This window comes from Drosophila virilis, chromosome 5 (genome assembly GCF_030788295.1).
Source record: "Drosophila virilis strain 15010-1051.87 chromosome 5, Dvir_AGI_RSII-ME, whole genome shotgun sequence".
In the NCBI taxonomy this organism is placed as follows: domain Eukaryota; kingdom Metazoa; phylum Arthropoda; class Insecta; order Diptera; family Drosophilidae; genus Drosophila; species Drosophila virilis.
This window is the reverse complement of record NC_091547.1, coordinates 23,349,850-23,367,354: the sequence shown is the minus strand read 5'-3', so window position 1 is coordinate 23,367,354 and position 17,505 is coordinate 23,349,850. Positions and strand designations below refer to the sequence as shown.

At 42.1% G+C, this 17,505-nt stretch overlaps 3 protein-coding genes across 4 annotated transcripts in view; 1 reads left to right on the top strand and 2 right to left on the bottom strand.

The window, feature by feature from the left end:
• Window positions 1-3,157: 3,157 nt before the first annotated feature.
• On the bottom strand, window positions 3,158-3,704 carry LOC6625620 (cuticle protein 16.5). Its single transcript, XM_002049008.4, has 2 exons — window positions 3,563-3,704; window positions 3,158-3,503 (listed from the first exon to the last, which is right to left on the bottom strand). Exons 1-2 carry the CDS (start codon window positions 3,656-3,658, stop codon window positions 3,237-3,239), a joined length of 363 nt encoding a protein of 120 aa, XP_002049044.2. The 5' UTR covers window positions 3,659-3,704; the 3' UTR covers window positions 3,158-3,236.
• Window positions 3,705-3,786: 82 nt separating this feature from the next.
• Window positions 3,787-8,879, top strand: LOC6625621 (RNA polymerase-associated protein CTR9 homolog). Of its 2 annotated transcripts, none has more exons than XM_032437298.2 (5): window positions 3,787-4,773; window positions 4,868-6,411; window positions 6,465-6,681; window positions 6,781-7,238; window positions 7,299-8,879. In XM_032437298.2, the coding sequence occupies exons 1-5, from the start codon at window positions 4,543-4,545 to the stop codon at window positions 8,734-8,736; spliced, it is 3,888 nt and encodes a 1,295-aa protein (XP_032293189.1). In that variant the 5' UTR covers window positions 3,787-4,542; the 3' UTR covers window positions 8,737-8,879. The 2 variants fall into 2 exon arrangements, with proteins under 2 accessions (XP_032293189.1, XP_032293188.1); XM_032437297.2 differs by having other exon boundaries at window positions 4,844-6,411.
• Window positions 8,880-9,851: 972 nt separating this feature from the next.
• The window catches only part of side-V (sidestep V), a 45,644-nt gene continuing 37,990 nt past the window's right edge, over window positions 9,852-17,505 (bottom strand). Inside the window, exons 7-14 of the mRNA XM_032437255.2 lie at window positions 17,330-17,481; window positions 17,058-17,265; window positions 16,868-16,998; window positions 16,634-16,787; window positions 15,777-16,529; window positions 14,243-14,542; window positions 13,710-14,107; window positions 9,852-12,090 (exon numbers count right to left, since the gene is read on the bottom strand). Of these exons, the coding sequence (XP_032293146.1) occupies window positions 11,515-12,090; window positions 13,710-14,107; window positions 14,243-14,542; window positions 15,777-16,529; window positions 16,634-16,787; window positions 16,868-16,998; window positions 17,058-17,265; window positions 17,330-17,481 (2,672 nt within the window). The 3' untranslated portion in view covers window positions 9,852-11,514. The remainder of the gene's footprint in view (window positions 12,091-13,709; window positions 14,108-14,242; window positions 14,543-15,776; window positions 16,530-16,633; window positions 16,788-16,867; window positions 16,999-17,057; window positions 17,266-17,329; window positions 17,482-17,505) is intronic.

Here is a 17,505-nt window from a genome sequence, read left to right as displayed (position 1 = left end):
CATATAAATATATAAAATATAAGCATAAATTTATTTACAAATATAAATTAAAATATATTATAATTCATATATATACTCACTCATGTGCTCACATATGTATATATACATACATACATACACGCATACACACACGCATACATACGTACATACATACGTATATACATAAATATTTACAAACATACGTAAATGCATAATAGAGACTTACATTCATAACATATTCATAGCCTACATACAAATTGTATATAAATGTATATACTTTCTAAGTACCTTAACTACCTTAACATTCACCTCCACCATAAGAGGTAACTAAAGTAAAAGTTGTAGCTTCCTAGCTCTGACGGATTAGGCTGTGTTTTGATAAGCAATCAGTCAGTCAAGTCACAATTATATGTTATAAGCTATGAATTCTGAGACATCTAAGCCAATATTCTTTTATTAAATGCTGCTCGTCATAAAATGCCATGAAGCGGGGATTATATGTAGTCAATATTTTGATATTTGTTTCTAAGTTAAGGTTGTACTAGCTTTCGCAATACCTTCACGTAAAATCTTTAGACTTTCTGCCCAGATGCACTTCAGAGTCATTTGTCATTTGGCTTTGTGTCTGGCATACACGTACGTACCACCACTGCTACCTGGTGGGCATGACTGGCTGAGGACGTGGCCGTGACGGACTCGCCATTGTCAAGGCGTCATGCAACAAACAAACAAATAAACAAACAAGAAAATCAACAAAAGAGCGAACGTGTAGAAGGGTTTTTTCTTTGCCTGAAGAGGCTGAGCGAAGGGATGCGGGTTGGGCGATTTCCCTCTTGAGACAAAGCCAAATGCACGCAAACGTGTTTGATATGCACTTCACTTGGCATAGGCTTAATTATTGGGCCGGAAAGAAGCTAGCCTTGTTCTGGCTTAGAAATGAACAAATAAAAAATTATAAAATTTATTGAAATAAACAAAAAAAAAAAAAAAAATTGGTTTTTGGACTGTCAGAAGCCGCAGTTCAAACTAGAGAAAGTCAAAGGTGGTGGATCTCCTACAAAATAGAATCCCGGAGTAGCACAAATAAATACTTGAGAGGATGTTGTCAAATTATGCGCGGCAACGCCAAACACTGGTGGAATGAGAAATGAATATCGGATTAGTTCTGAGCTGTTGCCTTCCACTCAATTGTCATTAGGTTTGTTGTGTTTCTTGCTGTTTTCATTCCATTTGCAATAGACTTTTATGCAGCAAGCAGGCTTAGGAAGACGAGTCCTTAAGGACATCCCTGTTGCCATTGCATTATTACTGCGCACTTCCTTGCGCCACAATTGAGCCGAGTGTAGAGTGTAAGCGTAAAATGGAAGAATGGGTTGCCTGCCTAATAAGCTGCTCTGATAATAACATAGAAAAAGAAATGGTCTTCTCAACAAATTAAACGCCACTTGTCGCACGGTATTATATATTTGGGAAAGTGTAACTAAAAAAACTAAACGAGGACGAACATCACGAATATGTATACTTTATGGTCTTGGAGCTGCGTCCTACAGCCTGTAACATACATTTGTCCCAAACTATAAATCCTTTTTATAAATTTTCAATGTGTTTGGGGCATAAGATATACAACAATAACTACTTCTGACTACTTATATAAAACATCATATTTGTAGGCTGATGAAGCGTTGGCAGCTGTTGCCAAAGTTTTCCAGCCAAAGTTTCGCAGTTCTCGCATCCCGGACGACTCGGTGCAGTCGCTGTCTGTTTGGCGTGATTTTACGACAAGCCGACACTTGTTTTTGGTCTAAGTGATTTAGGTAGAACTTTTTGCCCCGCTCCCACTAAAAAGTGAGGAAATGTATCGCTGAGCGAGAGCAAAAGTTTTGTTGTGCATAATCGCTGCTCGTCCCGGCGGAAACGGATCAAAAGAAACAGTTTGCAAACTCTGTTTGACTGAATGAATTTTTCAAATCTTCCTACTTGGCCTCTTAAAGCATTGGGGTTTGCATTAGCCGGCGTCTAAAGTTCTGCATAATTCTGTGACACTTTGCGAACAGTTAACACCATTCGAGTGAAGTAAAATCAATAAGCGTTTGTTTACCCAGCTGATTAGTTATTCAAGTGTGTTTGTGGAGCGTTTACGGGCGGATTATGTGACGACTGACGGTTACCATTTGACGTGAGTATGTGCCGCGGATAAACACGTGCCACAGCCGCTGCCGCTCCACACAATCCGGTCATAATTCATTTGCATAACATTAACGGCTGTCCGGATGCAAGAGCATGCAACGAAACCAGTTAGAGGGAGTCCAAACTGGAAAGTGTGCCAACAACTAGCTTTAAGTAATATATTTATATACTAGCCTTTATACCCTGGCTTGCCTGTGGCACGTATAAAATGAATTCTCCCAAAGATCTTTGAAAATTAATTTGAAACCCATCGTTCCGCTTTCCGCCAATTTACCACTGTTGCTGACAAAATTTCGCAAGTCTCTGAAAGACATATTCATTAAACTTCTTTGTAGAACTTTGAAAATAAGTTTGAAGCAAGTCGGACAAAACTTAAAATGTCACCAAAAAAATTGTAGAATAGCAGTTTCCACCGAGGAAACTTTAATTTTGCGAACAAAATGAAACACGTCTTAAATGATGATTTTGAAAATTAATTTTGGGGCGAAACGTCATCCACCAAATCGAGGAATATTACGATTTCCATCAAGGAGGAATGTATTTTTGGAAAAGTGTAAAGCACCCATCAGATGAATTTGGATAGTTTTTTTTGCTAATAAACCACAGTGGTGTGGGTGGAATTTTCAAACTTATTAATACAAGACCGTTTAAATATGAAGATGGGAGAGCTTTACCAGCTGTTAAATGATCCTTGATGGAGTTATGTCAAAACTTTCTTGGTGTGTTCTTAATTTAAATGTTTCAATTCCTGTCCAGCTTATTTGACCGAATTTTTCATCTCAAAATATTCAGGGCTTACATAAGTATAGATAATAGCCCGAAAATTAACACATTTTCTTTATATAAGAAAATTTGATAGTTTTAATATAGACGTTTTCTTTCTATATTGTAGTGCGATTACCGCTTGGTTTTCTCTGAGTGTGAATGAGATCAGGGTAATCCCTCAAAAAATTGACACTTAGCTCAAATCAAATGGGACCTTTTGTCAATCTTCATTTCAGCTCAATTTATTTTGATATTCTGACTTAACTAAATTTGCATGTGATGTAACAGTGGCTTTTTTGATTGATTTACTTCTTCAGCAGCGTAGAGACAAGAGCGGGAGCGGCATAGGTGGCAACGGGAGCAGCATAGGATGAGTAAACCGATGGCGCCACATACGAGGCGGAGTAGACGGAAGGAGCGGCAGCGTATGCGGAGTAGGCACGTGGAATGGCAGCCGAGTAAACCGTAGGTGCGGCAGCATACGTGAGAGCAGGTGCAGCGGCGTAGGTGGCAACTGGAGCCACAACATGGGCCTGGGCCACGGCGACGAAGAGAGCCAAGCAAATGAGGAACTACAAAGGAATACAATATTGGAATATCTTCTTAGCAAATGTTGCTTCAGCTAACTCACTTTCATGTTGATTGTTTGGGTTTGTGTGTGTACGACGAACGTTCTCAGTGACTGGAGTGCGTTGACTGATGCTGGTCCACAGATAGTCTGCTCCATTTATACTCGCAATCGAGGCACAACTGTGTGCAAGAACAAGTTCGCCTGACACGGATGTGAATTGGTAGCACGGTGGACACTAATCTGCCATATCGAATGGATTAGCTGCGTTCACCTAGCTTTCGTACTTCATTCGTATGCTCACTACCTAATGGATCTTGATTGACAGCATACAGAAATTGTGTGGGTCGTTCACGGAGAGAGGAATGGAGCCTACAGTTTGGGCTTAGGCTTATTGTTTTCGATTTCATTGCGCCGGGTCGCACCTGAGCGGTGACAAGCAACATTACTAAGCACGAATCACAGCATAAAGGCGACTCACAATACAATATAGTAATTATGGGCTTGTGTATCTCTGCCAAATTCAAAGACGTCATGTAATTCACGTCATAACTATGTGTTTACAAACAATTGTGAGTTTGACATTGACATTGTCCGAGGCGAATGGAAGGTGTTGAAAACCACTTAACGAGGGATTTTTGCAGTGGTTATTTCTAGGTTTTATTCTTTTAATAAAGCTATTTTTGAAAGGAAGTTAATACGTGAACGGGAACATGATAAGCTACATATTTGAGCTGTAAGAGTAGTTATAGTGTTGCCAATTTAGCCAATTTTAAGCTACGGTTTGAAAATTGATTCGGATATTATTAGTATTAGCTACTTTTTAAGCAATCGGAACGCTGGAGTAAAACGAATCTTCATATAAGGTTTTGGTAAATTGTTAGGTAGCACTTGCTCCCTACAATACTTAGGTACAATAACTGAACTTCTAATAAATCGTAGCTAGCATTTTCATACATAGCTGTACTAAATGAGATTATCGTTCTGGCAGATGTGTATCGATTTATAGTATATATGTAGTTATCGATAGGAGTTTGACAGGCATGCCTGCATGCTTTTTTTTATCCTCCAAGGAGATAAAGCTAATAGAAAGTGAGAGTCGACAGAAGAATATTTCTCTGGTTGCAGGTATGACTAATAAAGTTGGAAAAATTGAAACAGCTCAACAATCGCGAAACAGTGGACAAGTAATGGAGCCACTTTGTGATGTACAGGAGGTGCTCAACGCACTCTGCTCCAAGCGGGTCAAACTGCGCGAATGGATACAAAAAGCTGTAAGTATCATAGAGAAACATTCAAGATAATGCAGTCAACTGCCATCGCGCTCGTTGCTCCCATTGCTAGTGGGCGTATTATCACCAAAATCAGTTTGAAGGTTTCGTGCTGCTGTTGGAGAATGCCATTACCCGTGGCTTCAAGACCTATCCGGGCTACAAGGAAGATTTACTTAAGATCCACACTCTGTTGGCAGCGCACTTCTTTCGTCTGGCCTGCAGCGAGCATGGCAACCGTCGTGCTATGTGGCAAGAGAAGGTATCGCAACAATTGCAGATCATGGACAGCATGCAGCTGGTTTCCAATGACTTGCCGCATCTTTTGTGTCGTGGCTTTGCGCTCATGCTGACGGAGGCGCGTCTACAGGACGCAGATAATCATTTTGTTTCCGTGCTGCGACAGATGCCGTACAGTGTGCCCGCTCTGCTGGGTCGTGCCTGCCTGGCCTACAATCGTCAGGAGTATCGTGTGGCGCTGGGCTACTTTAAGAGCGTGCTACAGCATCATCCGCACGGACCGGCCGATGTGCGCGTGGGCATTGCCCACTGTTTCCTCCAGATGGGCGATTTGGACAGCGCTCGACGTGCCTTCGAGATGGCCGTACAACGCAATGGACGCTGCATAAATGCGCTGTTGGGCATCGCACAACTGAAGCTTAACGAGCGCCAGCGTGCAGCCAATATGGAGGCCACAAATTTACTATGCGCCGCTTTTGAGCTGAACCATCGTCATCCTGTGGTGCTCAGCTGGCTTGCGTGCTACCTTTACTATTCACGCAACTACGGCAAAATGCAAACGGCCGCTGGGAATGCATATTTAATCACAGATAATCCACTGCTGAAGGCTCAGAACTGTTTTCTGATTGCGCGCAGCTTTCACGCGCAAAGCAACTTCGATCGTGCCTTTGATTTCTATGGTAAGGCCTTGAAGTGTCTTTCGGAATATGCGCCACCTTATCTGGGCATCGCTCAAATGTATGTGCGACGCGGACAACTTGATCTGGCGGAGCACTCGCTGCGCTCCCTGCTCAAACTGTTGCCAGACAATCCGCACGGACTGCGCATGCTGGCCACGCTATATGCCCAGGCGGACTCACCCGGCAAGCTAGACAAAGCGATACAGCTGTTTAAAAGTGCTTTGGAGCGACCAGGTGCGCGGGATGATTACGACACATGGCTGGGTCTAGCTGGCACCTACGAGCGCCTGCAGCTTTGGGAGCAAGCTATCGACGCCTACGAGCAGGCCGTTAGCATCTATTTACGTTTGCAAAAGACTACCAAGGAAGCACCTATAGCTTGGCTTAACAATGTGGCAGCTTTGCAGTTGCATGCTGGGCAGCCGGAAGCGGCACTGCAAACGCTGGATAAGGCTTTGTCTACGAATCCCAAAGGTGCCACTCAGGAGCACTGCGAGTGCAATATTCTCACGATGAGATTCAATAGGGCGCGCGTGCTGGAGGAACTGCACTTGGCAGATCAGGCGGAGGACAGCTACAAACAGTTAATTGCCGAATATCCCAATTATTATGACAGCTATCTAAGATTGGGCATTATGGCCAAGGACCGCAATCAAATTATCATGGCCATGGAGTACTTCAAGGCTGTGCTGCAGCTGGAAAACGACAACGTGGCAGCCAGGTAGATGTAAAAAAATAATGTTCTTTTCAATAATATTTTAATTGAACTTGTAGAACTTATCTGGGCAATTTGTACGCCAAGCAAGGCGCACTTTCGCAAGCCATGTGCAACTATAATGTGATCATGCGGCGTCCGGGCAGCTTCGGGGACTCGTATATGCTTGTTGCCGTGGGCAACGTATGCTTGGTAAAAGTACAAAGGACTACGGCCAATGGACAACTGGAGATGGCAAAGCAATATCAGGAGAATGCACTGCAGCTATTCAGAAAGGTGAGCGGCAGGAAATTTGTATGCGAATGCACTAGAGCTCTGCATTGGCTAGATCATTGGGTTCAAGCTCGGATACTCAATCGATTTATTACATTTCAGGCCCTTGAACAAAATCAACGTAATTTGTGGGCCGCTAATGGCATTGGTGTTGCGCTGAGTAATCATGGACATCTGGCAGATGGAGAGTCGATCTTCAAGCAGATTGTTGAGTCCAGCAAGCGCTGTACTGAGGCTATTTTAAACACAGCACACATTGCCATGGAACAGGAGCATTATACAGAAGCAATAGACATATATAAACAATGTTTGAAGGAGTTTCTGCCTACCAACAGTGTGAAAGAGATGCACTTGCTAGCGAAAGCTTTCTATCAAACCGGCCAGTTCGAGGAGGCCAAGAAATTGCTGCAAAAAGCTCGTCATGTCGCGCCTCAAGATCTGATGATACTCTATAATTTGGGAATAGTTATAAAGCAGGACATCAGACAAACATATGGCAAGCAGCGAACCGATAGGACAGAGCTGCAGCGCGCCGAGCAGGAGCTTAAAATGGCTCAAAGGTGAGTTGAAAAATTATTTGTATTAATTACCTTGAATGCTTCATGACTTTGTTACCGCAGCATCTTTCAATACCTGGGGGATAAGGAAGAGTCACTACAGACAGCTTACAAGCAGGCCAATAAGTGCAGCAAATTGCTTGCAAATGTGATGGAAGATTTTAAGAACTTGAGTGAACTTGATGAAGTTGAGAAAAAGACTGAAGAGCGTCAAAAGGTGAAGAGAGATAAGGCAAAGGCCAAAGAAATCTCACGAAAAAAAGATTACTCGAAAAAACGTGATCAGAAAGAAACTGAGACCGAAGCCCCTCAGAAGAGTGAAAAAGAAGAACCGATGTGTAAGGATCGTTACCGAAAAAAAGATCCCTCGAAAAAGCACCAAGAAAAGATAAGTTCTGCGGATGAGCAGGCAAAGGTTGAGCACGAGAATTCAATATGTACGGAAGGCCCTCGAAAAAAAGAACACTTGAAAAAGCGTCAAGAGATGGCTGATGAACAAGAAAAGTCTAAGAACGGCGAAAAGTCTCGCAAAAAAGAGTACCCGAAGCAGAGTCAAGAGAACCCCATTTACTATACAGAGCTCGAGACTGATGAGCTAGAGAAACCATTAAGTGATGTACTCTCTACTCATTCTAGTAAAAAAGAACACTCGAAGAAGCGTAAGGAGAAAGCATATGAAACTGGCGATCGGCAGAAGATTGAGAGAGACGAATCGTTAAGTAAGGAGCGATCCCGAAAAAAAGAACACTCAAAAAAGAGCGAAGAGAAGCCAACTGACAGCCACGAACTCCAGAAGGTTGAGCCAGAGAAACTTGTATGTGATGTAATTAATGCTCATGCTCGGAAAAGAGAACACTCGAAGAAGCGCCAAGAGAGGTTAAGTGATGCTGATGAGTACCTTGAAATTGAGGATGAATTAAATGGCATCAAAGAATATCTGGAGCAGAGCGAAGGTAAGCCAAATGACACCAACAAGCTCCTGAAAGTTGAGCAAGGAAGCTCAATAAGTGATGTACTGAATACCGATTCCCTCAAAAGAGAACACTCAAAAAAGCATCATAAGGCAACTGATGCTGACAATCCTCAGAATAGTGAAAGAGAGGAACCTAAAAGTAAAGAGCGTTCGCGAAAAAGAGAATCCTCAAAGAAGCATCATGAGAAGCCAAGTGATAGCCACGAGCTCCAGATGGTTAAGCGAGAGAAATTGCTTATTGAGAAGAAATTCAAAAGTCCCGCCAAAGTTGTGATTACGGATCAGGAGTTAGACAAAATTAAACCAAGGCAAAAACTGAATATGGAGGAGCTTACTAAAAACACAACATTTGAGATGACAATGGCAAAAGAAGAATTCAAGCTGGAAGACGCACCCAATGAGGAAAAAATCAAATCGCGTAAAAGAAAGCACAAATCTAAAGTGTTTGAATGCGTGGAGGAATCTAAGCCTGAGAAAAAGCACAAAAAGTCTAAGGAAAAGAAGTATAAAAGTGAGAATATTGTCTAACTTCCGTAGATCGCATAAAACGGTGCGACAACCCGTTTGAATTATGGAATAAACTGTTTGTTGTTTAATAAACTGATCAGTTGTCATAATTTGAGGAATGACAATAAATGTTGTGTAAATGTTGTCGTTTGCACTCAACATCATGTTATTTTTTTTTAATTCCCTCGAGCTAAAACTAATGTGCAAACAAAAATTTCTCATACAATTTATTTGCAACGTAACGCAATGTGAGCGAGCGCCCGCAGCGGGGCCAGTCGTCAGGTGTGAGGGACTAGCCCCGCTGGGACTTGGGTCTGTTACACATATGTGTGCATGCATTTATGTATGTATCCGTACATACGTGTTTGTTCATTTGAATATCGAGTCATGTTAAATAACCGCAGGACATTGGTCGCCGACTCAAATTACGCACACTTGAAGCCACTTTGTAACTGTCAGAGTCAAACGAACCGAAGTCAAATTCAAACGCGAAAAAATACGTTCGCTCATTAATATCAATTTATGAGCTGAGACACGAAATTAGTCTGTGACAAGTTTCGCCGCAGGATGTGGACTGTTTGAACATACACAAGCACACAGAGGCATCTAAATGGATACATGCTTGCGTTTTGGGTGCTTTTGTGGGTTGCGTCTGGGGTTCTGTTCTGTTGCGTTAATTAATTCCAAATGTATTGCGTGTCCTGCCAAAAGGACAAATATGCCCACACGAAATCATGTCATGTGTGTCCTGTTGGTTGGGTGTGTGTGTGCGCCGCTGTTGTCATTAGCAGCGACTCGAGGGCTTGCTTACTCTTTAAATTATGAAAAATTTCTATAGCCTACGACAAATCAAATCAACGTCAACTGCCAGCAGTCAGATTCTGACAGGTGGCATATATTCTTTAGGTTAATTAAACGCTTCACCCTGCTTGTCTTTATTTTTTAATTGTATATTATTTTTGTTGCCAAATTTTCCATATTTAAGCCCACAAAGCTATGGCTTGACATTTGTAATAATATATTTAGGGGTTTTCAGTTAAATATATCTGCAAAAAATTAAATTAACGTTACGTTTAAAAACCCGTTGCACTCATTTTCTGATTTAGTTCTTTATTTATTCTTGCACATATTTCAGATTTGTTTTCTTCATTGTTTTAAATATTAAGATTTATTTGTATTAGACGTTAAAAACGCTTTGGAAATCTGACGAAAAATAAAAATCCAAATAAATATTAAAGATTTCGCTTACAACTTAAATAATTGACAGAAATGTTGAAAATGTAAATCTAAGTTTAGTGACAATTTTAAACAAAAGTTGTTTTTAAAAATATATATTTTTTCGAAGTTATATAGATAACTATACAATATATTTATATCCAATTTATTTATTTTGTATGTTAATTTACAATTCGAGTCACAATAATATTTGATTCTGTCCATTCAAAAAGCACTTGCAATTTATTTATTTAGATGTGGTTCCAAAGAAATTCGAACACTGGCAAAAACTTGTAGTTTGTGTGTGTGTTTGTTTATCTTAAAGAGTTTTTAATTTGAATATTGGGCGGGTGGCAAAATGTTTACATACACATTGAACATTGGCGCGGGCATTTTGGATTTTAATTACATATATACTTACATATTTGATAAAGTTTCGACAACAGATGCTTATAAAGTTCTTTCACATTTAACAAAAATATTATCGTTGATATACGAAATACATATATATATATATTTATATATATATATATATTGTATGCATACACATACATATCAGTTGCGCCTAGTCAGATTCCTTTAATGTTGTGCTATATGTATTCGTATATATATATTATCTATATGCATGTATATAGTATATATAATATATATGTACATATATGCCTAAATAATGTTATTTATGCCATATAAGTCAATAATATACTCAGGATTTGTTCATTCATGAAAGGGGGATAGTCTTTTCGTAGATTCAATGTGACTAACTAATTTAGTTTAGACTACATGAGTTAAATGGCTACAATTAATGCTATATTTTATGGTTCACTTAGTCTTAGCCTAGTTAATATATACAACTCTGGCTACATCTAAATTCTCAAGGGATTTTTAGATATACATATATATATATAGATTTTATTTTTTGTAATTTTTACCATGGTGTATTTCCATTTAGTTGTTAAGTATTTGTTTAAACTAGTTTCTTGATGAATTCACAAGCATAGCTCATTATTTTCACTGAAGTATTTTTTGCGCACAAAGTATGTCAAGTATAAGTAGTTTATGTGGCTCAGTATTTTACTGATTCTTGGTACATAAATAAAAGCTACAACTATTAGTATTGCCTGGTTTCACCGAAATATATATATATGGAATATATGTCATCATTTCTGCACACACATATACATACATATAAACAACGCTATGAAAACTGTTTTCCTGGTACAAGTAAACTATAAATGCTTTGTTCTCTTGTGGTTTACAGTTAAGTTTAGTCGATTCAAGATCTCTCACTTACCCATATAACATTCTATTATCGCACTGCCACTTGTGGAAGTCTTATTAATTTTTGTTTGTCCGCTTCGCTTTATGCCATTTTCAGCTGGGTGTTTTTCCAAAAAGCTAGACGAAACTGCATGTCTGGACAGCTGGGCAGCTAAACTACATAACTATAATACAATATGGGATTACAGTTCTGGTTTTGGGGCAGGCTCTCTAGACGATGGTGGTGCGCTCAGCGCCTGACGTGGTGCACGTACTGCTCCCTCCAATGCACACGATCTGACATTTAATGTCATCTTTGGCTAACTCTCAGGAGCTCACCGTCTCATAGTTACCGCCCACACCGCCACCGACGACTCCCATCAGGGAGCTGCCCACGCTTAGCAGCGGCGACTGCGTGCCAGTCACACTTCCCAGTGTGCTGTAGGCTGTTTGGGCACGTGGCGAGGTGAGCAGCGATTGGGCAGCTCCAATGGTTATATTACCGCTGGTCACTGAGCTGGTCATCGCTGCCGAAACGCCGCCCAAATGCAGGCTGCCTGGATGCGGCAATGTATTGCACGTGATTCCACCTCCAATGCTGCTGCTGTTGGTTTGCAGGGAGCCGTTCGACTGGCCGTTCAGCAGCGGCATCGTGCAGGTGGTAGTCGAGCCGTAGGGCGAGGTGGGAGATGTGCGGGTTTCGTAGGCGGGAAGATAGGTGGTGGCTCCTCCATTGGGACCACTGCTGCCACGTCCCGGTATTCTTGTATAGATGTTTGGTGGTGTTCGTGTCGACAAGAGCGGCGGTGGAGCCGTGTACACCGGACGCTGTGCAGCTGGCGCCCTCTGTGGTGTGTTGTATAAGCTAAAGGCGGGATTGGTGGTCAGCGACAGTTCGCCATACTGCAAGAGAGAATGAGAGTGGGTGGAGATTGGTGTGGGGCAGTGGGGAGATTCGTTTAGAAAGTACTCATAAATAATTAAAAATCCAAAGTGAAACTTTTATTTATATTTGGGCTGCATATTTAAATTTAGATAACAAATTTGTTGCATGTGTGCTAAAAAGTTAGTAGTAGTTGTTAGTAGCAAAAACAACTTTAACTGCTAATGAGCTTGTTAGCCAACGGCACAGGGCATTGGCGGCGGGAGGTAATACAACACAAACTAAAAGCCAAACAAAAGTAACTTAAAATTTGGTCAGTTGGTTGGCCAGTCAAAGCAAAAACCATTTTTAGCTCATCAAAATTTTATGTCGGCCCTTGGCTGAAAAAGCAACAACAATGATAATATTTATCATGTGTATAGAAAGTGGGGTTTTCCGAATTCGAGAAAAACTGTGTATGCCATGTAGGTTATACATAGAAATTATTCGTCTAAACTATAAATAAAACTGTTGACTGTGTCCTAAGGATTACGTATCACGACATCTCTAACCAAAACTAAGGATTTGAGCACGAAGACCGGCAGCTCAATGGCCTTACTGACATAGATTGACAGCATTAATGATTAACAATATGGTTTTTACTATTTTGAGTTTAAAGTTTATCTTTAGAATAGACAATCAAATATAACGATTTGGGTTAAGAGACCACAGTTACGTTTTATTTATTTTCGATCTTTGACTAATTGCTTTCAAATGTGGTCAAGTTTTCCTTCGGCTTGCGATGGCTATCGGTACATATAATTCCCCGCTCACATTTTGCCAACAGCCTCTCAAATTAATTTGTGTCAATAATGTGTAATAATAACTTATGTGGTCCATGGGCATAAGCTGAAAAATTTCATATTGTCCATACAAAATAATCGTATTAGCCAATATCTGCCTGCCATATTTGAGCATATTGTTAGTTTTTGAGACGAAGCCGGGTAGGCTAGCCTCGCATATCAAAATTAATTTCCATATGCATTGGCTAACCATGAATTTGTATCTGCGGCTTGTGGTAATCAGGACATGGGGTGGCATTGGCTAAATTTGGACTAAACTTGAGAGCTTTCATCTGAACCCAGTGTCTGGCAGCCATCAAAATACTCAAGTTAAATGGTTTCTTATGTAGCCAGACAAAAACGTAAGCAAACTTTGAGAAATTTGTGAGGCCCAAGTCTTGACTGTGTAGTGTGTCTTGCCACAAAAATCGATTTGGAATGTTTTCTGTGACTTTTTTATGAGACAATTGTAAGGAATTCACATTAAGACAACTTCAATATAGTCAATAGCTTGTTGTAGTTCTAAAAAAAAGCATTTAAGTTTTAGAAAAAAATACCACCCAATAAAATATGCAGCAAAACAAACAAAAGCATTAACAAGCCTTAAGGTATGCAACATAATTTAAATTACATTTCAAAAATAGTTTCGGAAATGAAACAATTTAATCATCCCCAAATGAGGCGCAATAAAAGTGCGTGGACTCATTAATAATATTTTGTTTCCCCAACAGTAGGCTCTTAATTTGTAAGTAACTACTGTAGCATAAATTGCCGGCGGGGACGTATCGGCAATTCTACCCTATTCTCTAGTGACTCACCTGTTTGCCAAAGGTGGGCGAGAGCGAAGGCGGCGGCGGCGAAGCGGTGTTAATGCGCGTGGGTGGTGTGTACAGAATGCGCTGTGATTCCATATTCAAGCGGTCGAAAGCCTTCTCCTCCAGATGGAACTCGTCCTCGCTGTTGGCCTCCTGCGGCACCACATCCGGGTTTTTGTCCTCCAAACTTGAATGACTGCCCATGTTGCGCGACAGCGGCTCAGCGCTGCCTTTGTCCGCCTCCGTTGTGGTGGCATCACCATTCACATGCCGGCGGCTCTGTTTGCTGCGGAATTTAATAAAGATCACAACGCAAATGGCCACCAAAAAGAGTGTCGCAATGACGCCAACTAGCGCGCCCAGCAGCGGTGTCAATTGCACCAGAACCGCGGTCGAGGATGCTGCAACAACAACAACAACAACAGCAACAAGGTGCAGAAAGAGTGCATCAGTAAAATGTTGCAAGTGATACAATATGGAAAATGCCAAAAGCAGAAGCTGGTGGCTAAACTGTCGGCTTATTCATTGTGTCTTACCTGTTCGCAGAAGGGGCGCGGAGAGTGTGCGTCCACGCACGCGATATGCCACCTTGCTGGCGCCCTGTGCATTGACAGCTGTTACACGTATGTTGAAAGCCGAATCGCTAGGCAGGCGCTTCACTGTAAAGTCCGCATACTTATAGGAGGCATTGTAAAGTATCTGGCGGGTGAGCTCATCGTAGACCTGTGCGTGAAAATGCTGTGGAATGCCGCCATCATAGCCGGGTATGCATTGTATCTGCAACGAGTTGGCCGTGGCATTATACGTCGTACAGTTTTTTACCGGTTCGGGTAGATCTGTGAATTCAAAATAACAATAATAATGTATAGTTAAACTGTTTAAGTCTATGCCAAGAAGCTGTTTCAAATTCAACAGAAATTTTCAATTAGTATTCTTGCTGTGTGGTGGTAATTTGTGTGCTTGTCGAAAGCTGGCGAAAATATCAGAATTTGCAATTGCATTTGCAACACTATTAAATTGTTAGCACTATTTTAAATGGAAAAGTAAAAAGCTGACGAAAATAAGCTTCTAAGATATATGTAAGCTTGCGTAGGAATACAATATGTGGCAGATTAAAGGACCGATTTCTGCCAGCATCTATAAAAATCAAAAGATTACGAAAAGCGCCCAAGTTTACATGAATTAAGAAAGTCATTCATTGCATTTTGCTGTGTGTAAATAAATGTCTGGTAAACAGCAATTATATAATAGAAAACGTCACGAAAAGTAATTGAAAGCTATAAAAAGAAAAACTAGATTAGCTGTTAATACTTTCAACAAAATTTAAGAACATTTTCTTTGAAAAATCGTTGCACAATTAAATTGAATAAAAAACAATCAGCTTTAAAATGCATTGAAATACATGCAATTTGTGTATGCTAAGTTTCAGGGTTATGGCGCTGCTGCTCCATTATCCTTTTGGCATTTCAGGCCAGGGTCGTTGTGTATTTTAATTTAACGGCAACAGCCATTGGGCGATAGGTAAATAAATGATGTGCCTTGCAATTTATTGCATTTGATTATCAGATTATTGGCGACACAGATTGAAGCTGGCTGCATCAACACCAACAACAGCAATAACAGCAACAACATGACTGTTGGTAAACGTGGCTTTTATTGCTGCCAGGGACAATGGCAACACGGACAACTGGTCAGCCGGACGGTCCACTGGTGCTGCTGCGCCAAACGACAAACAATTGCGACGCGTAAAATTGCCACATCGCTGCAATATTTCCCAGCAGCGAAATGTAAATAACGCGCGCAGAGATTCACGCACCAAATCGCTGCCACTTGGCCGCGTTACGTGCAACAATTATCTGCTGGCCACTGCGGCCGCAATCGATTCCAACCCTAGCCCCACGGCCAACCGCAGCAGCATCAGCAGCAGCCGGAATTGAGTAAACATGTTGCACGTCAGAGTGTTGGAAATGTTCGATGCGAAATTAATTAAAATATATATTTGTTGTTTTTTCAATTTTCAACTAACTGACGACCGACTGACTGGTCAGGTAAGTCAGCAGACGCACTCACCTGCCGGCTGTATGTGATACCAACAGGGCTGGCTGTGGCCCATGAGGCTGTTGGCCACGCAGGAGATGGCGCCAAAGCTCTCATAGCTTTCCACATGGTAGCTGTAAACATTGTTCAAGGGGGGCGCAGCTGTAGTCGCAGGCGTGGCCAGTAACTGGCGATGGTGCTGCTGTTTATGCAGCGCCGCCAACCGCTTGCGCTCTGCCAGCTGCCCACTGCTGGCCGCATTGCTGTGATGCGAAGCTGAATCGCCGCTGGGTTGAAGGAGCTGCTGCTGCTGTGTTTGCTGCTTGCGAAGGGGCTGCTTGTTTTCTACATGATTCTTGTGCATCATGTTCGAGTAAACCATTTGCGTGTAGGGCTGCTCCACATAGTCCGTATAGCTGTCGAGCTCTTGCTCCTCGTGCTCCAGCTCGTAGTCATCCTCGAAGCGCACGGCACCAGCAGCTGTCATGTCCACAATGCTAGCCACGCGTCCGTGGCGACCGTGCAGCAGACGCTGGGCGCCATGTGTGTGCTTCCGTTTGCTGCGCTGATAATATCCGCCGGATGGCACTTGCAGCGGCAGTGGCAGCGTGGCGGGCACTAGCTGCGCCAGCACCGGCAGCTCGATGAGACTCTCCAGCGAGTTGTTGAAGTGCCACTTGTAATTTAGATTATCGAGTGGATTGGCGTCCACCTCACAGGTAATGTTGATTGTCTGCTTGAGTGCGGCGCGTATAATCGTCGATTCTGACTTGCACACGGGCGGATCTGTGGGGCAGATGGAAAAGAAGAACAAGAGCAGGACAAGTGCCACGAGTGCAGGATAAAGACGTATGCTCAGGTCAAGTATTGGTCGCTTGTCGGTCACTTACATTTGACATCCAGGTAAACCTCGTTGCTAGACACGCTACCCTGCAGATTGGTAGCACGGCAAAAGTACTGGCCATGTGACGACTTGGAGATACCCTGGAGTACCAGTGTTTGATTGGATATGATTATGCCACGTGATGAGTGCAGTTGCTTATCCTACATAAGTGTTATAATATTTAAATTACGATGCTAGGTTTAATAACAGTTGTGTTTGTTTAAAAAAAGAAGCCACATACATTGTGATACCATTCGACGCGGGTAATCGCAGGATTGGCACGCACATCGCACTCCAGATAGACATCGGAACCCTTGAGCAGGTTATTGGGATCGAGTGGCGCGCCCAAATTCAGATTAACAATAGGTGCATCTGTAAGGAATTGTAAAGTGCTACAGTTCGCACTCACTTTAGAGTTAATGTCAACCTACGAGTCACATTGAGCACACGGGAATCCTTTAGGTAGAGGCCCATGTTGCCATTGCCCATGGTTGTCATCACCGTAGTATCACCTTCGTGCAGTTGCTGAGATGTTATGCCAGAGTTGAGAGCAATGGAGCATACAACTTGACGCTCATTGTCCTCCGGCACGGGTATGAGCATCAGCTCAGATATGGTCGTATTGCCATCGGAGGCAGTCTGTGCGTTGGAGTAAAGTTGTTTGATTGATGGTGTGCATGATTAGTGCTAGCTGCTAACTTACCGACTGTGAAGCACCCTTCAGTATCTGACCAGCCTTGGACCAGATGATGTGTGGCGGCGGACGAGCACCGACTGCCGTGCAGGTTACATGGGTGCGGGTGCCGGCAACTACTGCGTGGTTGAGTCCCTGAAGCAGCAAACTCAGTGGAGGCACTGAGTAAAAAACGAGGGAAGAAA

Coding starts and splice junctions, on each gene's coding strand:
- LOC6625620 (XM_002049008.4), bottom strand. CDS start 3,658: ATGGAGCAGACTATCTGTGGACCAGCATCAGTCAACGCACTCCAGTCA. Junction 3,504..3,562: donor CCCAAACAATCAACATGAAA/GTGAGTTAGCTG, acceptor ATTCCTTTGTAG/TTCCTCATTTGCTTGGCTCT.
- LOC6625621 (XM_032437297.2), top strand. CDS start 4,543: ATGCCTGCATGCTTTTTTTTATCCTCCAAGGAGATAAAGCTAATAGAA. Junction 6,412..6,464: donor AACGACAACGTGGCAGCCAG/GTAGATGTAAAA, acceptor TTGAACTTGTAG/AACTTATCTGGGCAATTTGT. Junction 6,682..6,780: donor CACTGCAGCTATTCAGAAAG/GTGAGCGGCAGG, acceptor ATTACATTTCAG/GCCCTTGAACAAAATCAACG.